At 33.6% G+C, this 23131-nt stretch overlaps 2 protein-coding genes across 4 annotated transcripts; one reads left to right on the top strand and one right to left on the bottom strand.

Annotated features, from left to right (window-relative positions):
- Positions 1 to 2488: 2488 nt before the first annotated feature.
- Positions 2489 to 8066, top strand: LOC138330907 (N-acetyllactosaminide beta-1,6-N-acetylglucosaminyl-transferase-like). Its single transcript, XM_069278391.1, has 2 exons — positions 2489 to 2890; positions 6060 to 8066. Exon 2 carries the CDS (start codon positions 6432 to 6434, stop codon positions 7980 to 7982), a length of 1551 nt encoding a protein of 516 aa, XP_069134492.1. The 5' UTR covers positions 2489 to 2890; positions 6060 to 6431; the 3' UTR covers positions 7983 to 8066.
- Positions 8067 to 8350: 284 nt separating this feature from the next.
- On the bottom strand, positions 8351 to 19230 carry LOC138331872 (uncharacterized). Of its 3 annotated transcripts, XM_069279708.1 has the most exons (7): positions 18971 to 19230; positions 18539 to 18600; positions 16010 to 16143; positions 15726 to 15853; positions 14256 to 14526; positions 12924 to 13112; positions 8351 to 11871 (listed from the first exon to the last, which is right to left on the bottom strand). In XM_069279708.1, exons 3-7 carry the CDS (start codon positions 16134 to 16136, stop codon positions 11552 to 11554), a joined length of 1035 nt encoding a protein of 344 aa, XP_069135809.1. In that variant the 5' UTR covers positions 16137 to 16143; positions 18539 to 18600; positions 18971 to 19230; the 3' UTR covers positions 8351 to 11551. The 3 variants fall into 3 exon arrangements, with proteins under 3 accessions (XP_069135809.1, XP_069135807.1, XP_069135808.1); XM_069279706.1 differs by having other exon boundaries at positions 15726 to 16143; positions 18971 to 19229; XM_069279707.1 differs by lacking the exons at positions 18539 to 18600; positions 18971 to 19230 and adding an exon at positions 18449 to 18530 and having other exon boundaries at positions 15726 to 16143.
- Positions 19231 to 23131: the final 3901 nt, after the last annotated feature.

A 23131-nucleotide genomic window follows, 5' to 3' on the forward strand; every position in this document is an offset into this window, starting at 1 on the left:
AACATTCAGTGACAGTCATAAAACCTTGTCAGATTGTGTACACCGACCTTTCAAATCGGTCATAATATCCATATTGTTGACATGTTTTCTGTTCTAGTGCACTAGACAGAATGCTAGAATATTGTTTTATAACCATATTTAAATGGCTTTATTGCAATAATAATAGACCTTTGGTACTAATGTATTAGAAGTAAGAAACGTTTAATTCTTACTACGTCTATACCTACAGATATAAAAAAATATTGATATATATCATCGTTATACAATTCTTGCTGCAGTCTCTATAATTCTGTTGTTCACTTTTGATTATTCCAAATTTGTATGGGAAGCTTTGTCTCCTGGCCGAGACATCCGCCATCTTATAACAATTGCTCATGATGAAGTATAAAGCTTTTAATACATTGGGAAGCTAGTTCACCCATTAATTGTCAATATGTTTAACCGAGAGGGTTGGCTGCTCGTCGTCTTTGTCAGGACTACAATGTTAAAGAGACAAAGTAAGAAGATCCAGCATGTGGTTCTAGAACACATAGGAATCCGTAATACTCCCATCACAAAAGGTACCGTATACAATGGTGGTTGTTGAAGACTAACTATTTATATTTACACTTGCTAGGCTTGGTCACTATACGCTAATACTAGCCGATTTTGTTTACCATAACTGCATGGTAACATTGAACTTTGAACTTGCGTAAGGAAATGTAAAAGGACTACTTTTTTAAAAAAAGAAACACATGGCTTTGTTTACATTTTGACGCAACATTACGTGTATATTGTTGTTTTTCATAGAATTTTGGAAAAATGTAAACAATATATACATGTTGTATATTTATATATGATTCAAACAATTTTTAAATTAACAATTGTATAAAGAAACGGAAAAATATCCCGACCGGGGCGACGTGCTTTCATTTTTGTTAAAAATGATGGGTGTCAAATGTAAACATTACCTCTGTGCCTATGTTCGTCCTACGATCGAGCCTTTGGGGTGGACGGGTGTGAGACCCTCTGATAGAGGTCAGTTATAAACATATCCTCTTGTCTTTGTTCTTTGAGTATTTAATCATGTGTAGTATAAAACATGCACCGCTAATAATCCACGTGTTGACAGTTCCGCGTCACCACAAATACATTGTATCCATCGAACACAAGTGAATTTGTTTCATCTATCGATGGCGATATGGATCTAAGCGTAGATTATATAATCACATGGCTCCCAAGGATGTAATACCGTCAAGTCAGACGACATCTCAAACACATTGAGCTACTTGAAAATCGGTGTTTTGCCAACTTCGGCAAACTAAAGTGTTTAAGCGTGCGTCAGCTTCGCCTCGCTGCACAATAACGGTCACCGAGTTCACACATGTGGCCGTGTACAAATTCTTTATGTTATTACGCTATATATTAACTTTTAGCAAAATTGAATATATATTTAAAGTTCTGATCTGATTAAATAAAATTATCTCTGAAATTTACTTTGTTTGTCATGTTTATTTTACACTAAAATATTGAACTTTTTTGTCGTCGCGGATGAATAATTCTACCTTACGTGAAGCGTCACCATTCGCTGTTCAAATGAGTAAGCTCCTCCCACTTTTGACCGACTTTTATTGAATAATTACGTCACTTTCAAATGACGATTTTATTGCATAAAATATAAATAAAAAGTCGTGTGAGTGTAAATATAGGGATTGGATTTCGTTTTTATGTTAACCATGCTTGTATGGAGCAATTCATCTAAGAATATATTCAATATGGGGCGCTAACGCGCCCCATAGAATATATTCTTAGAGGAATTGCTCCATACAAGCATGGTTAACATAAAAACGAAATCCAATCATCTAAGAATATATTTCAATATGGGGCGCTAACGCGCCCCATAGAATATATTCTTAGAGGAATTGCTCCATACAAGAATGGTTAACATAAAAACGAAATCCAATCCCTATATGTAAATTTCTATTTTGTGGGTTACAGTTTTTTACTTAGATAAAATAGATACGCTGCGTATATTGCAGTGTTATTTTAATACCTGAAATTACGATAATTGAAAACAGGAATCAATTTGATCTGATATACGTTGTTGACTTGATATATCAAAAGCAAGCGAAAAAAAGAGAGGAAAAAAACAATTCAAAATCAATTATTTGTCATACTTAGTTTCCTCTTACGTCAAATCAACATGTGTACGTGCTTGTAAATCTGGTCTTTGATGTATATTGGGTGCGGGATGACCAACGTCCGGTAGTTTCTACATGAAGGGGAGGAATGTTGTTTAGTACGAAACACGTGTAGTACATCACGGTGACATAAAAGCCGTGTCTCGTTATAAACAAATTACAAAGTAACTGTCACTTCCTATCTGTTTCAGTACATCAGTTATCGTGTCCACCGTGAAGCGTGTGGTCAGCGTGTTCACTCGACCGTAACAAGGAAATACAACATTTACCTGTACCTCCACATATATATGCTATATACATAGGCTTACGTTAATATATCACTTTAATTGCCATAAACAATACACGATGATATATCAGCGGACCTCCACATAACTCACTTAAAGTATGGAGTATCACTTTATGACAACTCTAGTGGACATACATAATGGAGTAGATAAGGACCAGACCAGTATCCAAACTCAGGTTATACGACTCAAAGGAGTTTTAAAGGGATTAAGGAACTAATTGCAACTATCAAGGACTAAAATTATATTTGGAACGAAAAGTTTGTTCTAGCTAGGTGGAAAAAATCTCTTGTTAAAAACACACAAAGAAAATTTGAATAACTACACGACTCAACAAGTACACTTCTAGGAACTGATGTTGAATAATTCAAAATAGACACCAAGGATTCAGGAGGAGTTAGAGTAGGACAAAGCGATGTGATACGGGTAGGTGGCAATCAATATTACCAACATAATTCAAATAATATTGGCAGTCATTGCGCATAAGGGTATTCACAAAATTAGGAAACTGAACGACTGAGCGAATATGTAACTTTATCAATGAAAAGGGAAATAAATGATACGTGAATAGTTTTTCTGTCGTCATAGAATCTATTTTGGATATATATTGTTCATATATCTAAATAACATGGTTCATATATGTGGCGAAATATTTTATCATTATTTGATATAATTAATTGTATATAATTTATTGCCTTTATTTAATGATTAAATGGAATAAATTCTATGTTAGGGAGATATAACTCAAAAAGCTGACTTTACTCTAAATAAAACCGGAAAGCATTTTAAGACGAAAGTACACTTTTCTGTTTTCTGTTATACCAAAACATAAAAAATACCATTTATATTGAAATTGATCTTTATGGATTGTCTCTTTACCTTTAATTCCGTGTTTTCTCTTAGAACATTACACGTCGACGTCATTTTGTACGTTGTAAGTTGATAACATGATAAAATATTTTAAGCCAATGAAAATGTTTGGTTCAAACAAGATTAATGACACTCATTTTTACAGTTATGGAGACGCATAGCTGTTTTCAAAAGGACATCACTTAGCCGTTTGGTTAATCTTAATGTAGAACATTTAAAAGAAAAGACAGATCGGTTATACTATATTAGATATTATTTTTAAAGACAAACTTTTTCAGACATAGTTATGAATCCGCTGGAACACGATCATGGTCTGAACGATAAAAGGATGTAATAGTCTTGATATTTTGAAGTGAAAATGTAAACAAAATATAAAACTAGGAAACAGATTGAAGATACACTTAACAAGTGTATCGGAATATTGAAGTCATTCTTTTAAATTTGTATATATCACGGTTAGCAGAAACAAAATGGATGAAGCTTTTCCTCGACAGTTTACAATTATGTGTTTTTGTACAAATTATCCTTAAATTCGTACATCATAAAGTGATTTTTACATTAAAAAAAGCGAAAACCTGTTTATTTATATTGCTCAATATGTTCAAAATTGGTTATAAATAGCAAAATAGCATTGACAGACAACTGGTGCGGAGTGTATATGTCTGTTTGAATATATCACCAGATATCAATATGTCTGTATACATCTGTTATGACTATAATAGGATGTTTTAAGCACTAAACCAACTGTTAGATAGCCGTTATGTAATTATTGTAACACCACTTGAAACAATAAATTATAGATATAGATATTTATTTTTGAAATTTATCTTGTTCATAATCCATATATTTTTTCATTACCTATTGGAAGCAATAAAGTTATTTATCTAATAATATATATGAATTGCTATTTTTATTGTAGAAATACTACTACTAACAATGTTCTACCATTTACAGAAAAAGACCTTGGTATTCAATGTTTCAATTACCCCTTTCCTTGATTAATACTTCCAAAAACAATAAATCACTATCCTCTCCACGGATAAAAAACTTTTTTTTAAGTTATAAAATAACTATTTTATGAGCATATACACTGCCGCTTCGAGTTCCACTCAATTTGTTTTTTTTTTTTTTTTTTTTCTGTTGATCAGTTTTGACAAAGTTGTTGATTCCATTTCTTTACAAACCTCGAATTTCATTTTCTTACTTATGTTAATTGTATACATAATTATGTAAAATGATTGCTGAAAAATATTATTTAAATTTGACTTATAAATACATTTGCATTGATATGTGTTTAGAGCTCATATCTAAATCAAAAATTTTGTTCTTTTATATTTTGCTAATTTCCAAAACTGATTTTTTTTATAGTTTCTGAACAATTTTTTTTTTCCATTTATCCAACAGTTGTTTTTTTTTTCGTTCGAAAACAATTTTAGAAATTATGTTAAATAATGAAATTGAACCCTAATAAAACATGTTTTTCGGTAGAGTGTTATTTAATAACAGAATGCGGTTCCGGTCGAGTGACCAGTCACGATTAATGACAGGACTGTTTAGATAATACCTGGTCAGTACACTGGACAGGCGGTAAACTAATTGTCTTGACGTGCTGTAATAAATATATTATATGTAACTGACCGCATAGATTGTTGTCTCCCTGTCATCACGCCATCATAAACTATACTGACGAACTCTGTGTCGGTGATACTGGCCTATATAATGTGTATCTGGGAGCACATTCTGACATACTTTATGACTCGGTGTATTTAGTACCCGCTTCTTATTTAATAATGTTTTACTTGAAACTGATTTGATAAAAATTTAAATTATGAATATCTCAGATCAATCATAGAACACTTAATATGTTTCTTAATAAATCAACGGATCGTACATTAAAACGTATTTGAATTGAGCAAGTAATCTGAAAAATTAATTACATGTATAACCAATACTGTTTAAAAACATTCTTTTTTCATAACCCAATGAAATAAGAAAGTATTTAAGTAATTCGCGAAACACGTACTCCCATTACCCTAAAAGTATAGGATAAACGGTATTATTTTATTTATTTAGATTTTTTATTTTTATTCATTTAATGTCATTTTAATGTTACAGTGATTAAACTGGTTGTGTAACGCCTACCAAACTTACATTTACCTCATTGTACCATGATCTTTATTTCCATCAATTGTCTTATTTTTCTTATTATAAAAAGTATTGTATACCAGCTTAGTTTCGCGATTTCAGACTTACACGTAAATTGTATCATTTGTTCGCCGTTTGGTTAGCATACGTTGAAAGCGCATTGTTTAGTGACAACAAAAGACTCCACCTCATTCCCCGGATGACCGAACACTAGTGTTTTATTCACTGTTATATGGTCTTTAGAAGGCCAAAACAGTATACCAAGCCTCTTGCGAAAAATGCAATACATCATTGTTGTTTATTAGTCTTCTATATATAGTAACAAACAAATGCACGCGGGGCATATTACATTGTACGTCAATCACTCCTATCTCTGCAGGCCCTACGATTTGACCCCATAAGGTCAACGCAATTAGGCGTGCTAAATAGTCCGTCGGCACTAAATAGCGTGGAGCAATAACGTCGACGCCTCTAATCTTAAAGACTCGATTGTTATTTTTTCTGTATATTTATGTGTTTTTCGTATAAAAGTACAGAAATTTGGTCGTAATATTTTTCATTCGTTTGTATTATATTACAGTACAAAAACTGCTGTTGTCATGACTTAGCGTGTCCGGAGGCTGCGATATTATCTTGTCTGATGTACAGCGCGCGAGGAGGGCCACCAATGACAGATGGCGATCCCCGTCCCTAGCAACGCATCACGTGTCTGATAAATGGCGGACCCTTCCCATAGTAACTCATCACATGTACATGATGCAGGCTTTTTCGTCAAGAGTATATAATATGACTCTGAATACATGGGAGGTTCATTCATGAAATAAAGTATGTGAATGCATATTGTTGTCAGAGGTAGAAATTATGTTTTTATGACTTAGTTTTATAAAAAAAAAGTTACCAAAGGATTGTAACATTACCAGGTTGAAGTTCACATTGCTTTTACTATAGCACGATGCCTTTCAAAAGTGTATGGTTAGTTACTTTTGTCATACAGGCGTTTTCTATGTTAACGTTCTTCAGTCTGTGGACTTATCCCGGAAGTGATGTGAATTTGGAGAAACAGGAACCGGAAGTACCAATACCTGCATATTCTAGAAAAGTGGATGTTATTCAGAATAATATTGTACATTGTCATCAGGATATATCACGTGATCCTTTATCAGAAAAATGTTTGCCGAGTCCAAATTTAGATGGCACGTGCTCAATATATGCAAGAGGCAACAGAAAATTAATACAGCCACTGAGGTTCAATCCAACTGGAAGTAGGAAGGATTTAAAATGTAAGCTCACAGAACTTGTCAAAAGCTGCGACACACTCCGTGCTGCGCATGGATACATTACCAACGGTGCACGTGTCTCACAAGAGGAAAAGGAATTTCCGTTGGCCTTCTCAATCAAACTCCACAAAGATCCAGAGCAGGCCGAACAGTTACTTCGTACTATATACAGACCTAACAATGTGTATTGTTTGTATGTAGACGGGAAAGCTCATGAAATAATATACAATCTAATAATGAACATAAGTAGGTGCTTTCCAAACGTTCATGTGATCCAGGAACGCATCAACGTTATCTACGCTAGTTCTGCTCACGTGACCAGTGAAATGCAGTGTATGCGTAAGTGTGCGGAGTCTAGTGTGAAATGGAAGTATTACATTAACCTCACGGGCCAGGAGTTTCCACTTAAAACCAATCTGGAGATTGTTCGGATACTGAAATCTTTAAATGGCGCTAATGATATTGAATCATATAACCACCCAGTGTTACAAAAATGGCGATTCTCAAAGAAATACAGACTAACAAAAACGAGTAATGTGGAAACAACGGAGGATAAAGAACCGTTCAAGTATAAACTTCAAATCAGCAAGGGAAGTGCGTACGGGTCTTTCTCACGCGAGTTTGTAGAGTTTATTCTGAACGATAACATAGCACAAGATTTTATCTCTTGGTTTAATAACACTTATTCGCCGGAGGAAAACGTTTGGGCGACTTTGAATACTTTACCATGGGCTCCAGGAGGATATGAGACAGAAATACGTCACACATTCGGGAACTTTCTTTCACGTGCAGTTATTTGGGAGAGTGACAAAGTCAAATGTGAGGGCAGGTATGTTCGTGGGGTGTGTGTATTTGGAAGAAAAGATTTGACATGGCTTACAGGCCGACCGCAATTATTTGCAAATAAGTTCAATTACAAAATGGACAATGTTGCTATTGATTGTCTTGAAGACATAATCCGGAACAGGACGGTATCCCCTAATATAGACACACTGAGCTGGTACTATTACAGAAACCTTCCTCACGCCAAACGATACGCAGATCGTAGTCGGGAGGTCATTCTTCACGAGAGAGAGGAGACAAAATCAAACTGGTTACGTGATCAGACGTCAAAACAAGCAGACGACAACAATGTCGCCTTACCAATACGAAATGAGAAATCCGATGTTCTGCACGTGCTAGGCGGAACAATGACGATGTACAAAGTGCATGGCGAAGTGTTGTGAAGTTATTTTACTAATATTGTTGCAGTTCATAACTTCATATACATGTAACTTATTCATTAAATGTGTTGTTTTGTTTAAATGAAATATTTATTCTTTTATGTTTTTCGTTTTAATCATTTTTGTCCTACCAGTCTCACATACTGTATGGGTCTTTTATTTCGTGATTTCGGTCATTCAACATAATTTTTTGTTAGAAATACCAGTGGTTGACTTGTGGGATAGCGATTCCAATAATGCATACAACATTTATACAACGTTTTTACACAACGAACATTTCATGTTATACTGTATCATTATCCCTTATTGAAATGTTGCTTGGGTCTTGGGTGACAAAAAAAATATTGTTATATAATATTGTATTTCTTTTATTACGTTTACAAGCAGTAAGAACGCATCTAATTCCCATTATTTAAAAAATAAATAATAAAATAAAATAAATATTTAAACACACCAGGATGATAACAAGATCCAAAAGTGATGATATTGCATCTAATCCGATGCAAGAGGAATCAAATTTATCGCTTACAGAAGAAGGAATCAGTCGTATAATTTGACCATTAACCAAATCGACTAGTCCCCCACAATAATTATAATTAAAATCTAAAACTCAAACCTTCCTTACCTAAGCGAAATAAATTGGTAAGATATCACCAGAATTATTACGTTTAGGTCTGTTTGAGCTTACCTGTAGAAAACACCAAATGTTTCAAAAGAAGTAACGTCCTATAGAACAAGTTCTGTTTGAAGTCATTGCGTGATTATGAAAGCACGTGCACGAATACTGAGACATATATATGTGACTCCGGTTAAGTCAATTATGATACAAAAAGGCATTAATTGTTATCATTACTATCTGTTCTATCTTTTCTCTTAATTGTTAACTAAAGACATTTCGGCTGTATCCGTTTGACAGAAAAAACGTGGTCATCATGACAAACTTAAAACAAGATTTACCATGATTGTGATATACCCATAAAAACAGGTAAATATTGATACTTTCATTGACTACATTCTAATATTTAGTTCTTAAAACAAATAAGAAAACAAATAATTTTTAATGAATAAATACGCATTGTTAGAAGTCCAAATATTTCAAGTAAAAACACCCTAATATGGTCAATACAACAAAGAAACAAAAAAATTGATAAGATTGATAATTCATACAGAAATAATTAATAAGCAAATAGCTGAATATAAAGCAATTAGGTAAAACACTTGAAACAAGTAGATCACCTATCATCTATTAAACAACAAGTAAAATTGCATGCTTCAAACGAATACAAGCTCTCTAATATGGCGTATGCATATTAACAAATTGATTCTTCAAAAACATAAATGTAATCTCATGCATAAAAAACAAAACATGAACATTTTGCATACAAAAGTAAAAAAAAAAACACTCTAATTTAATAATGCAAGCAAACAATAACATCAAAAATAGAAACAAGTTAAATTAATAGTCCATAAAGTAACGAGCACAATCGATGTTTCAAACAAAAATTAAAATTAAATCAAGTATAGAGCCCATAAAATAGTGACTTCCTGACTTCCAGTCTATATAATGTGCACCATGTACATGTACGTATACTCATCATAATGGCACTCATCTGCATATAATGTACACCCTATCATACGAGTATATGGTTCATCAAAACGAATAAGATCAAACAAATCATTATTCTCTGATGCGTAAAATAAATACAAAATTAACGAAACAACAACAACAAAAAATGATGGCTCTCGAATATTTTCAATAAAACAAACTATAAAGGCTCCCTAAGGTAACAAAAGGTAATATTTGATCATGATACTAATCTGTGCAATCAACACATATGGATTGAATGTATTTTTCTAATTTTCATAGCGGCTATGAAAAGATATCAACATATCCCGTGGAGCGCGTTTAAAGATTATAATTAAAATATTGTGGGAACTATTTTTTATTGATATGAAACTGACGTGATGTTTGAAATCAGCTGATCGATGCACGAGAATCGTTGTATTCATAGTGTATTTATAGTGTTTGCAGAGGCAAATGTTTGTTTTCGTCAGTTGGTCGATACATATAGTGACGAAACACTCAGAATGTAAATATGAAAACTATATACAGACATGATGAATCCCGATCCACGCAATCAACTTAATAGCTATGAAAACTATATACAGACAAAAAGATCAGCGGAATAATATTTTAGTGTGGTATTCCCGGCACGAAAAACGCCAAAATGATATTCCCTCTGAAACATGCAGGTTTACAATACTTTTATGGATCAGATCAGGCAAACGAGCGGAGATGTGATATAGTAATACAATAATAATAAACAAATACAATGTAGTGGCTCTTTGATGCAGTTGATAACAATGAAATTGAAACTTCAAGTAAATACTGGTTCTGCAATATGGTTCATGAGACGATTATATTAAATATTCCAATCAAATAATGATTCCCACATATGATTTTGATACAGCATACAAACAATGATTTAAACTATAATATATTTTTAAGGAGGTATAACACAAAACTCTGAGTGTACTCTAAAGCAACTGCGAATAATGTGAGGACACTCAATATTGTGAAGATTTTTGTGTTATGGCATATTCAATATAATCATTTAGACAATGAAATGACCTAATGGAAACAGTGAGTACGAGAAACACACAATGATGGAATGTAAGAAAAACAAGTATGCCCCTTTTTATGTTAGTGATATTATAATGTCATTATATTTACTAGTGTATATAGCAGGCATAATGAGTATTTGTTTCACGAATTCGATTTTACGAAAGCATAGACGTCGAATCCTTTTTGAAATTACCATGCAAATGGCAGTTGTAAATTATATCACGCATTTTTTGTCAGAATGGACAAGCTTCACATCAATTTCATACGAATAAGCAGTCATTTTTTAAGGTTTGGCGTGATATACATGTTCAAGTACACATAAGAGTGATATATAGGCTTACAAAATATCACTAGCTTAAACTGTGGTCCATACCTTAAAGGATACATAGAATTGTCTGATAAAAGAAAAAGTATTTATTTACACACAGAAGTGTAAATTTAACATAATCTTGTATAGGTTGTAATAGGATACTGATAACTGAACACGTTTAAATCAATTAATTAGTAATTGTATTATTTGCACGTGCATTCATCATTAACCCCTCATGACCTAGCTACGATAGAAAGTTATTCCTTAAAAATGCTCTAACGCCGACAGAGCATAAACGATACTCATCAATAACTTATGTTTAATCGTGTTTATATGTGTCTTATTGTCAAAGGTACATATAGAATCATTCATTTTGCCCTTGGTGCATGAATAATCAGTACTTCATTTCATATAGGACATAGTGTCATGGATTTTTTCAAGGACTCAATTAATAATTTTAAATATTTTAATCTTCATTAAAGTGAAGCTCAAACTTTTCAATAGTGGTAATGGTGTAAAGTAAGTAACTTTTGTAACTGGAGAAAACTATTCGTGTGTTCCCGTTTTTGATAGCGAAAAAATAACATTCGTCAGCGGGTTAGCGTCTTTTAAGTACGGGTAATGGTTCTTATCATATCACTCATCACTGTGATCCTCTTGTTTACTCCTCTTTGGAGGACTGGCCGTCCTTACTGAAAGTGTGCGAACACGTTTGTGTACATCTTCTATGGGTTGTGTCGGACTAGGGAGTCCAGGTGCGTCATGGGGGAATATAAATGGCGAGAGATCGCGGTGTTCTGTAGTCGCCAACTTTTGGGAAATGCTTTTTACGATCTCCAGGATTTCTTTGATGTCTATAGAATTCATTCTTCTGATACTGTGTTCATCTGTTCCGTCCAACAGACCCAGATCATCAACTTTCAGTTCCAGTATAGACTGTGATTCCTGCTTTTTACCTATAATGTCAAATGTGTTACTTTTTATTCTTTCCTCCTACCTATAGGACGAAACGTCTTAATAAAAGTCATACACAGAGATCACCCATGGGATAAAGGAAGATGGTCTTCCGGTCTTACATGGGATTCGAACTCACGATGAAAAACGCCATTAACTATGTCAAGAAACCATCAACAAACTTTTGACTCTGAAAAAATATAGCTCTTCCTGCTATACCAATAAAGGTGTTAAAATATATACTGTTTTAATCAAAATGAACTTATAGTCTACCTATTGTTCAAAATAAACGAAATCAAAATTTTTGATATTGATCCAGATGAATGGGGAAATATTTTTAAACATCCTTTTATTACTAAAACTACTCGCTCCAAACTTCAATGGTTGGAATACAGAATAAAAAACAGAATATTTACTATAAAGATATTTTTATTAAGAATTACTAAATCAAACAATAATCTATATGCATTTTGCACAATTACATTATATATTTGGACTGTATGTATCAAATTTGATTGAACAAGAATCTTTATACATATGTAATTGCTAGTTTTGGAACTTAACTTAAACTGTCTGAAAACTCATATTAAATTTGAACGAAAAGCTCACAAAATTATAATATCCAGTAGTAATTGAAAGCGTAAACCAAAGACACTCGCAGTTTTAATTAAATATTTAAACAGTAACCTTTTAAACGGTATGGAAAGATCTCTGATCTAGGTCAAGATCTCTAATCTAGGTCAAGATCTCTGATCTAGGTCATTGTTATTATTATTCCTAATATAGTTGAATCGGTTGCAGTGGCCAATAAGAACATACAAAATTTTGACCAGAATTTATCACAGCATTTTATCTTTTTAGTTCGCTTGCATTTTTAAATAATTAAGAACACAGCTATTTCACATTGAGTTCCTTTTATATCACTAATACAAAACCCAAGTATGTTATTTTCCCAAATTTTTCAAAGAATACAATATGTAGGTAAGCTGGATGAACGATGTATACGTAAGAGCACTTAGTGGCGACACTTGTTTACAAAACAAAGAAGACTTACTTTCTAGAGTAGCTTTGTCTAACTCCATTAAAAGCCTCTTCAGATGGCCAGCGTTGTTATTTTCCGTATCTTTTTGTCTCCAAAACACCAGCCCTCTGAAGCACAGGTCTTGGTCGCTTGGGTTATCTTCTAAAGCATGAGGATCAATGTCTAGAAGTTTCTGTAACGTTTTGCGACATTCGGAGTTCACTACAAAAACAAAATCGGCCAAATTATATTATTTTTAAATTATATTCGATTTTCTTGCATATATTACTAATACATTACTCAAGTGTGATATTTTTCTGATTTGTCCTCGAATGATGGGAAATCTGAATGAAAGGTGCCAAATGCTAAGATTGCCATACTGACAAGTCAAGAAGAACTTTCAATGAGTACATGTACAGATTAAAGCCGCAAATTATTCTTTATTATCATTATCAACACGACGTAACATAAAATCTCACAACCGGAGCATAAAACAAAACCACGTCAGCCCTCACGTGTACAACAACCTTACCAATAAAGCATGACAGACCACATCAACACTTCTACCACCAACCCCCTCCTCCCATTCAGCCATAACTATCCTCATATATACCAATTCCAGCACCGCCACCACCACGACGTACATCCTAAACACACCACAACCATTGACAAAGCACTGCAAATCATTGATACAAATTATTGCCACATGAAAATAATATTTCATCCGCTACCATCGCCACCCGCATGACTTCCATCTAACACCATAAGAACTTGTAAATTACAAGACTTTCTATTCACAGTCAGTACCTACCCCACTTGGGATTCTAACTCGCGACCCAAGGGAGGAGGGCTTGTGGTAATATGTCGAGACATCTTAACCACTCGGTCACCGCGGCCCCTATAACACCATACAACAAACATTCATCAAGAAGTGGGAGCTGCATATGTATTCAATCAGCGGTCCATTTTAATTGTCAAACATAAGTTTCATCTATGGTCAATTTTTTTTTATAAAACTGTAATATTGTGAAAGTGTGATTTCGTATATTTATTAGGTTAGCATGACAGATGGTTCTTTGTTCACGGGGCTCATGGAATGTACACTTGTTGGAATTTTGAACTTTGACCAGCACGTTCTGTAGTTTCTTCTGAACACTACCAGCAACATACCACCAACACCAGTTTATCGTTTTTAATTAAAAACTTAATAAAAACGATAGAAATAAAATTATAAGACTTCATTTATGATTCAACAATCTAAAGAGACAGAGCATAGAAAAGCAGTTGTAGTATATATTTATCAATAATAACTAGATAAATTCGTATTGAAATTAATGGCGGAAAAGAACTGGACGCGTATCTTACCACATTTAGATACGATGAACTGTACAGTTGATAGTGATTCTTTTGGAATCTGGTCACTTGTAGCCTTGTACAAATCATTCAACGTTCGTTCCTTGACCGATGTCCACTTCTGTATGGCAAGTAATGCTCTATCGATCCGGGTATCAGTAAGATGTTCATCAGCTGACATGGTCAGTTCTAACAATTCTACACATTGTACAACTGCCCCAAGCTTCTTGTCATTCCTTCTACATAAGTGTTCTAAAGTTTTCGATGACATGTTGATGATATTCTGAAAAAGAAAAAAAATCTACGTAACAGAATTTTGCTTCTAAATACAGCTTTTGAGTACAGAAAGAAGAAAAAAAGAATGTATTAGTTTTTTGATATTTTTGGGCAGTTCTTTAGACTAAGAGACTAAGCAAGAGAATAGGATTTAAAGCAATAAAACATTTCTAAAGACAGTTCTATACTGAGATAAATGCTAAATGAACAAAGATATGTGCCTGTTTATTTAGCTTGATTTTATTCAATTAACAGACACCAACCAGTAACTGCCAACAGAAAATAGTTTGACACAAGTATTTCAAAATTGAATATGATGATGCTTTATTGGCTCTTTAGAAGGACATATCAGAGTAGGATACACCATTATTGTATAGAAGAAAAAAAGGAAAGTCTTCCTCTTATATCTATGATAAAGAAAGGGTAATCCTGAATGGTTATGTTTTATTTATTATATGGCATTGACAGCCATTCAAGATAACTTATCTTTCGTCTGATATTAGTCTGTAAATAATAGATAGCCCATATGTAGAGCAGACCTAGCTGGCAATGGAAACACCCAAACTTGGCGAAACTCAAATGCGCCATACTGTTGGCATTGATAGAATGTTTCAAATAATTTATTAATTCATATTTTTTTTAAATATTGTTTTAAATTAAGTTTTTGTTTTCTAAATATCTATCCCAGTTACGTATTTTCGACACTATGTATTCTTATTTTTCTCTATGATCATTATCCCCATTTACTGTTAATGTGATTTCTGATACTTTTAAATTAATAAACATTAATATTTGCCTGAAAATTTACAGCATTCCCATTGGTTTGATCCGACACAAGTGACGAGTTCTAAATATCTCATGTAAATTGGGTTTCCGATGAATATCGATTTCTAAATAGAGTAGGAATGGAAATCCCAAAGAACAAATGTTAGGGTTACATGACGATATTTTTAAGTTCCATTTTATGTTTAGTTTTCTCAACCCATCTAATAAAACAGTTAAGGACTTCTATGCTGGTGATTATGATGTGATATGAACTGGAAAATAAGAGATATTGACCTCGACTCCGTCACGGTCAATATCTCTTTTATCGGTTCATACCACATCATATTCATCAGCACAAAAGTCCATAATTGTATAATATACATGTACATCTGTAGTTGTCATGAACTGTACTGATATTATAAAGCATACGCAAACTATAACCTTTAATGTGGTCAGTTCCCTGGATATGGCGGCGTGTTCACAGGTGACTTTCGTGAAATGCCTAGCCATTATGTTCTTCAGGTCCTCCTTCTGTCCTTCCCCATTGTCCACTATCACCCCGTCGTTCCCTACAATTACATTGTGGCCAATGGTATGAGTCCCGATATTTTTTAAGATCCATTTGATGTTATCTTTATACACTCTTTTTTCAACTTTTGATTGTTCCACTTTTTTATTTAGTCGTTGTAATTCATCGCTCACGGCCTTATTTTGATAATATTTACTAAAAGGACTTGGTATTTTCTTTTTTAATTCTGCAGGTTTGTCGGTTTCGTCTTCTTCGTCAGATTCGTTTTGTGGATTATCAGCATCCACTTGCATTGGCTGCTCCAATGGGTTAACCTTTGCCATAACCTGTCTGCAACAGATCGTTAAAAATTAGAGTTAATTTCTGTACGTTAATGCTGTATATGTGTATTAGCTATATTCGTGGTCACATCGTTGCGCTGATTCACCAACAGTGCTAACATTTACTTGTGATTCTGTATACGTAACGAATTCATTCAATATCCCCTTTGAGTGCTAAGGTTTTAGTGTTTAGTTTATGTTCATTAGCTGGAGGAAATTTTAAGTGTTCCTTTAGTGTTCTATTGTTGTATATTACGGATTAGTTCATTTCTTATCTTAAAAGCGTGTGCTTTTTATTATCTGCTGTTTATCGTCTGCTTATCGACAGGGTCAAATGTCAAGGTCTACGATTTGGTGTTCATTCAAGAGCTTAATCATCACAACGGATATTTTGTGATTATCTTTGGTGGCCAAAAAGAATGACCTGTGTTCAAAACTCAGAAAAATAGAGATACAGCGGTGGAACAATCGTAGACTTTTTTTCTTAATTGATTGGTGATGCACGTCACATTTGTCATTAACGGGGGTTTGAGATCCCAAAACGTCGTGGGTAAAGTATAGTTAATAGTCGATTAATCCTACCATCCAGTGATTATGACGTCATCATTTGATGTGAGTTTCTTGGCGTCATAATCATCGACGTTTTGGGACCTTGAAACCCACAAATGGAACCAAACCGAACTAACCTTCTTGAGATCGTACCTTCTTTCAGACCAAAAATCTATGTACATCATTTCTATTGCATGTTCCCATTTTTAGTGTAATATGACGGTGCGCTGTGCTCTTTGATGTTTTTAGCGACATTCGTCTGTGCAAATACTCCGCAGCCTCCCAAAACATACAAACATCCTTAATTGACCGTGGCTGGTAGTAGAACGTTACGTCAAACCAACCAAACTTCTATTGTGTAACTATGTATGCGCTTCCTAGATTTTGCATCGCTTTTGGTTCTTATATATGGACATTAAATATTAGGTGCGGGCGGTGTTTACATCCCTTATCATCACAGTAAAAGCCCTATAACTCGAACAGCAGGGGACCAGGTAAATAGTTCGAGGGAATACGGGGTATTCGACTCATCCGAGGTTGGTCACAATCGACAGTCAAAACGTCCGGTTTCAAACTATGACAAACAATGCACGGCAATGACATTTTGATTACCCTATCTTTCAGCATTTTGGATTTCTTTATTTAAAGTTTGTTATTGATAGCAATTTATCAAGTTGAAAAAATAACATAAATTTAGGGTTTGAAAAAGCTTACGAGAAGCCCTTTAATCAAATGTCATTCACATCAGAGTAAGTTATGTATCGTCATCTAGGTCAATGTACGGACATAAGAAATGATATTTATAGATGTCTATTTAGTAATTTTCGAGTAAATTTAGTTAGAAAAATCCATTTTACGGGAAAAGACAGAAACGCACTGATAAAATGTACTTTTGCATGTATGTCGTTTGATATCGTTTACAATCTTTCGGCAAATAACATTGTGTTAACTGTCGAATGAAACTAACAAAGAAATTTAAAAACCAAACCTTTTTATAATTAGGCGTCAGCAATATCTTCGCCTCTTTTGTCATTTCACAATGCGTGCCTTTTTATATATCGTATTTACAGTGAAGATTATTACGAGAGTAACATCAATAACTTATTGCCTTTTCTGAAATATTTAAATAAAGTTAGCATCAAACAACGACTTGCGATCGTGTAGGTAGGTAATAATGGCACCGTTAATCCCTTAATTACCTAAAGGCTTGATACGCCAAGTAGTGTATAACACAAAAATAATGAGCAATTATCCATGTCGGTCGTTGCAGTCAGGTGTGGACACAGGTAAAATAATCTCAAGGGCCGAACACTTGTTCGACGAATACATGGGTAAATACTATGTATTTGATGAAACGGGGACATATTTCTGTTCGAGGAATAAGGGGTATTCGACGAATAGCTGTTCGAGTTATCCGGGGTTTTGTTACATAGATTATATATAGAGAGACGGTCGGGACCGTACGACCAATTCGACGAATAGGGGGTATTCGAGGAATCCGGGTTCGAGTTAGAGGGGTTTTACTGTATAAAAATACATTGCATCAGAATTATTGGTTCGATCAGTTGATAAAACAAGATACACATTTGATAATAAAATGAAAATAAAAAAATTCATGGGTGTGTACTTCATATGGTGACTAATTATATATAAATTTTGTATCTCGTTATTTCGCCTCGTAAAACACGATACTTAAATCAGCCACAATGTACATCTAATTTGTTTAAGGATAACAAAATGATCTGATAATAGAGAAAAATACTTACAAATTATAGATGTTCAGAAATGATAATAATGATAATAAAGTAATCAATACAACATGAACATGATAGTCAATAAAATGGCCAATCACTTACCAGGAAGTAGATCGCACCTTGTCTTCCGAGTAAACGTTCATTAGCTATGCCTCGACTCTAAGCTGAAATACCAACTGATATTTAAATACATACAGATACAATTAGGTAGGGAGTACTATCCATGCCTGCATATTACGAATACAGTGACACCGTGTTGTAAAATAACCATCGGGTAGCTTTAAATCCATGATTAATATCAAATCATTGTAGCCGTTCCAATTAATAAATCATATAGATTAATTAACATTGATACGTCCTGCATGAATGAATTTATTTGATCAGAGGACTAAATATAGCCCATAAGAATTACAATTGTTCTTTAATCACTTCATGTTCAGTTATCACAATCGTATTTAATGAAGGAGCGAAACTGGGCCAAATGGTTTGTTTTTATTAGATAAAAAAATATTTTAAGAAACTGAAAGGACTTACCTCAGTTCCCCATGTTCATTCACGGTGGTGACAGCGTTGTATTGAAGTATTAAACTGGGTGTACATAGGTATTACCGAGTGACACATGTAACAAGATAGTATTTAAATACCCGATAGTTTTGTTTGTACATGTGTAGTCATATAAAGCAATAGACGATATAGTGCAATATATTAAAGAAGGCTAAATGTAAATATTTTTTTATATAGTTTGCGTTGTGAAAAAGGGCAACAGCAAGTACATGTGCTATATACAAAACGTGACAGAAATAGCTGACATCAGGTAACCAATGACATCGAAGAATAGGTATACGGTATATACCATGTAGTTAGTTATATTCGTGGGCATTACATTTACGCGATTTTTCTACTTTATTATAAAGAATAATTTCTTCGTGAAATGATAACGAATGGGTACGCAAACACGGTAAGTACTTCTTTTGCAATAACTATGAAGGAATCTGCAGTTCGTTACAATTAAATGTTATCGTTTAGGTTTAAATCGCGTAAATAATTTACCTGCAAAAATACAATACACGGGTAAAATATTCGCGATTTGAAGTAAAGCAGACCAAATTAAATTCTAGCGTTTTTAATTTTCGCGAGATAGCTTCAATAGTTTATCTCATTCAATTAGTATCCCATGGATTAGAGTGATCACATCGATGACCTGCGAATTAGCGAAAATGTCATCCCTGTAAAAATAATTGACTATACGTTTTCTGTAAAATCGGCCTGCTATATATGCTGCTTTTAATTCTAGAACGTAAAATGGTTTGTTAAGCCCATGTCAGAGACCTTATACATAGCTCCATACAGTGTATAACTCAAGATCAGTTTATTATAAGTGTCTGGGTTGAGTATGAAGGATAGTGACATTCCGTTCGATGAGTTACTAAATTAGGTAAATTCCGAGACTCCGTCGAAGCTCTTAGCTAGTAAAGTGAATCCAAGTATGGAATATTCCAATATTCTTAATACCAAATATAGGAAAGAGTGTCTCTTATATTACATCGTCTATGAGAACGAACTTATTGCTAGAAATATTAATAGTATATAATCAAATTGTGCTTTAATTTTATCGGGGTATGAAAAAAAAATTTGTTTGCAAACTGTGTGAATCCGCGTAGCGGATTCTCACAAAAGTTTGCAAACAATTTTTTTTTCATAACCCGATAAAATTTAAAAAATAGTGACATCAATACTTAAAATAATTATATACTCTATTTGATAAAATGAAGTATGTTTAAATGTAACATTATAGTGGTTTTTCAAGGGATTCTTTTTTCCGAATCAATACGCAACGTCAATGTCTCTATTGTGACGTCACGTAACGTCGGGGTTTCGCGCCATTCTCGGATTTTTTTTTCATAGCGGTATGCAAAAAAATATTGGCCAATCAGAAAGTCAGATTTGGTATGAAAACAAAGAAAAATTAATTATTAGTATATAACAAATTGTGCTCCCAGGTTACGCCTCTAATTATAAGTACGCACTTTCTCATATCGTTATAATGCAATAAATGTTCGTGGCGTATCAAAGGCTTTCTGTGCAATAAACATATATTATGTACAAGTTTATATTACCCTTGACAAATCTATATGACAGAGGAAGATATAAATGAAACAGTGGATTTCCTTTCAATATTAATAATACACAAACATACAGGGTCTTTTAAGGACGGGCTCCCATGTATGTTGTGTGTGAAGTGCGTGGTGTGTGTTTTAAGAGTCTGGTGTATAGTCTTGTTGCGTAATAAAGGAAATCTTGTCCTCTTAATAGTGTTATCCCACTGAAACATGCCACCGAAGACTCCGAACAAACACACCCCACCCAGTCATATTATGATAAAAATGACAAACCAGTCGTCTCACTCCCTTTACGCTGAACAATAAGCAAACTTTGTAGGCTATAATGTGTCTATGCCAGGGGACAGAACCCAGACCCTTCCTCACAGCGTTGAGCGCTCTCTTTCATTAGATAAGGCAGTTTTAGGTGGTTACCATTGCGTTAAGATATACATGAAATGTACCAAATGCTGCGTTTGCATGGTTAGTAAAACAACTCTAAACTCAAGCCATCTTAGTCAAATGATCAAAATTGTTGTAAAAAAAATGAATAATTGCAGCCAATGTTGTTATATTATAATATGTTCGATGGACTTTATAGCTGATTTCCGATAAAACGTACTAGATAATTCTTGAATTTTCGCAAAGAAACTATCAAATACAATTCTTTCTACGCACTCATCAGAAGTGATGAATGTGACGTATGTAAATTTGATTCGAAGTGAAAGCATGAGATATTAGTAGAATCCGAAACAGATACAACAGGTAATGATGTAATGGGTCTAGGCGTATAACTGGTGGTTATTTCCTAAATGTGTGTTTCATTGCATACTTAGTTCATTGAAGTACACTCTCTTGTTTTTCAATGCCATGCACTAGAACCGGTATTCTCAACGGGAATATATTATGCGGTATCATTGTACCGCTGCACTATCAGCAAACTTTATTTTGGACATACACACACCCACCATAAAAGTATAGATCAGATCCGGGTCATTTCGTAATCTTAAATAATACGGACGTTTCAAGATACTATTTAAAATGACGTGGGCCGAAAACAATTAATCGGCGTTATGCCCCGCCATCTGGCGATTGTTAAGTCAGAAAATCACGTCAAAATATTCTGTCTTTGCATATTACAGAGTTAGCTCCCTTGCAGTTAACTATCGATTGTTACGTCATTGTTTTGTGAGCGCAATTCACGTCGTTTTCTCCGAAAAGTATGCCGTTGCACTCGCAAACACATGACGTCACAATCAATACCTACCCGCAAGTGCAGATAACTCTGTAATATGCCAATTTGGAATAACGTAATAATACCCAGAAGGTGAGCCTTGATAATTCGAAATCGACATACAAAGTGTCTTGGCAGGCGATAACAGTGTCATAATGCATAGTATCTAACACACCGACCCCTTCTACATTATATAATTATCTTATCTTCAGATAGGTAATTTTATATTATTTTTTTTTTTTTTTTTGTAATTGTTTATTTTTCAAGGCATTTATACATACATGTAGTATAAAAACAAAAAGCAATCATTTGTCATCAATCATCATTATTATCATCATTATCATCATCATCATTATCAGCATCTTATCATCATCATCATTATCATTGTCAATACTAATATGTTATCATTATCATCATCATCATCATTATCAGCATCTGATCATTATCCTCATGAACATCATTATCATTAATAATCATAAGTATTACCATCAAAATCAACATCATCCTTATCGTCATATCATCAACCATCATCATCATTATTGCCTTTCATAAACGTACACATACACCGTTATACACACTCTTATACACACCTTAACACACTTTCACTCACACATACACACAGTCTCTCACCTTCATTCACACACAAGTCACACTCAGATACACACGAGCATACACATGGAGAAACAAGAAAAAAAATTACAAAAAGAAATGGAATACTGTATATGGAGATACAAAGCAAGAGAAGTTTAGAAAGGGGAGGGGAGAGGAGGTAGGGAGATTCAATCATTGTAGTTTTAATATACTCTAGAGAAAGGAAATTGTATTTAAATATTTTGACTGGAAATTTATATCTTAATTCGGCACTGAAAGGGTCAAAGAAAAACTTAAAATAGTCTGTTAATAGTAATATGGTTATTGTGTTGATATAGATATATGTATAAGTACGTATACATGTACATGCATGTAATGTGTATGTAAATATGTATATATATACTTGGTATATATAATAAATTAATTAATAAAATTAAATTGAAAAATGTGTGTACATAAGGGGAAAAAAAAAAAAAAAAAAATGTATTTAAAGTTCTAATAATGGTTTCCATTTCCTTAAATTAATTTCAAACAATTGTTTTTTCCCTTGATTGTTGTTATTGTTTAAAAATTTCAGAGCTGATAAGTGCTCCTTTATAGTATTAATAAGGGCATTTAGGTTTAAAGATTTATTTAAGCATCTAGTCTTATAAATGTAGTGTTTTATTATAATGATTATTTCGTTATCAATTGGATTAGTATTTGGTGATAGAATTCCGAATAGGTGAGATTCTTTGTTTGTAGAAAAAGGAATAAATAGAATGTCCATTA

This window comes from Argopecten irradians, chromosome 9, assembly GCF_041381155.1.
Source record: "Argopecten irradians isolate NY chromosome 9, Ai_NY, whole genome shotgun sequence".
Lineage (NCBI taxonomy): Eukaryota > Metazoa > Mollusca > Bivalvia > Pectinida > Pectinidae > Argopecten > Argopecten irradians.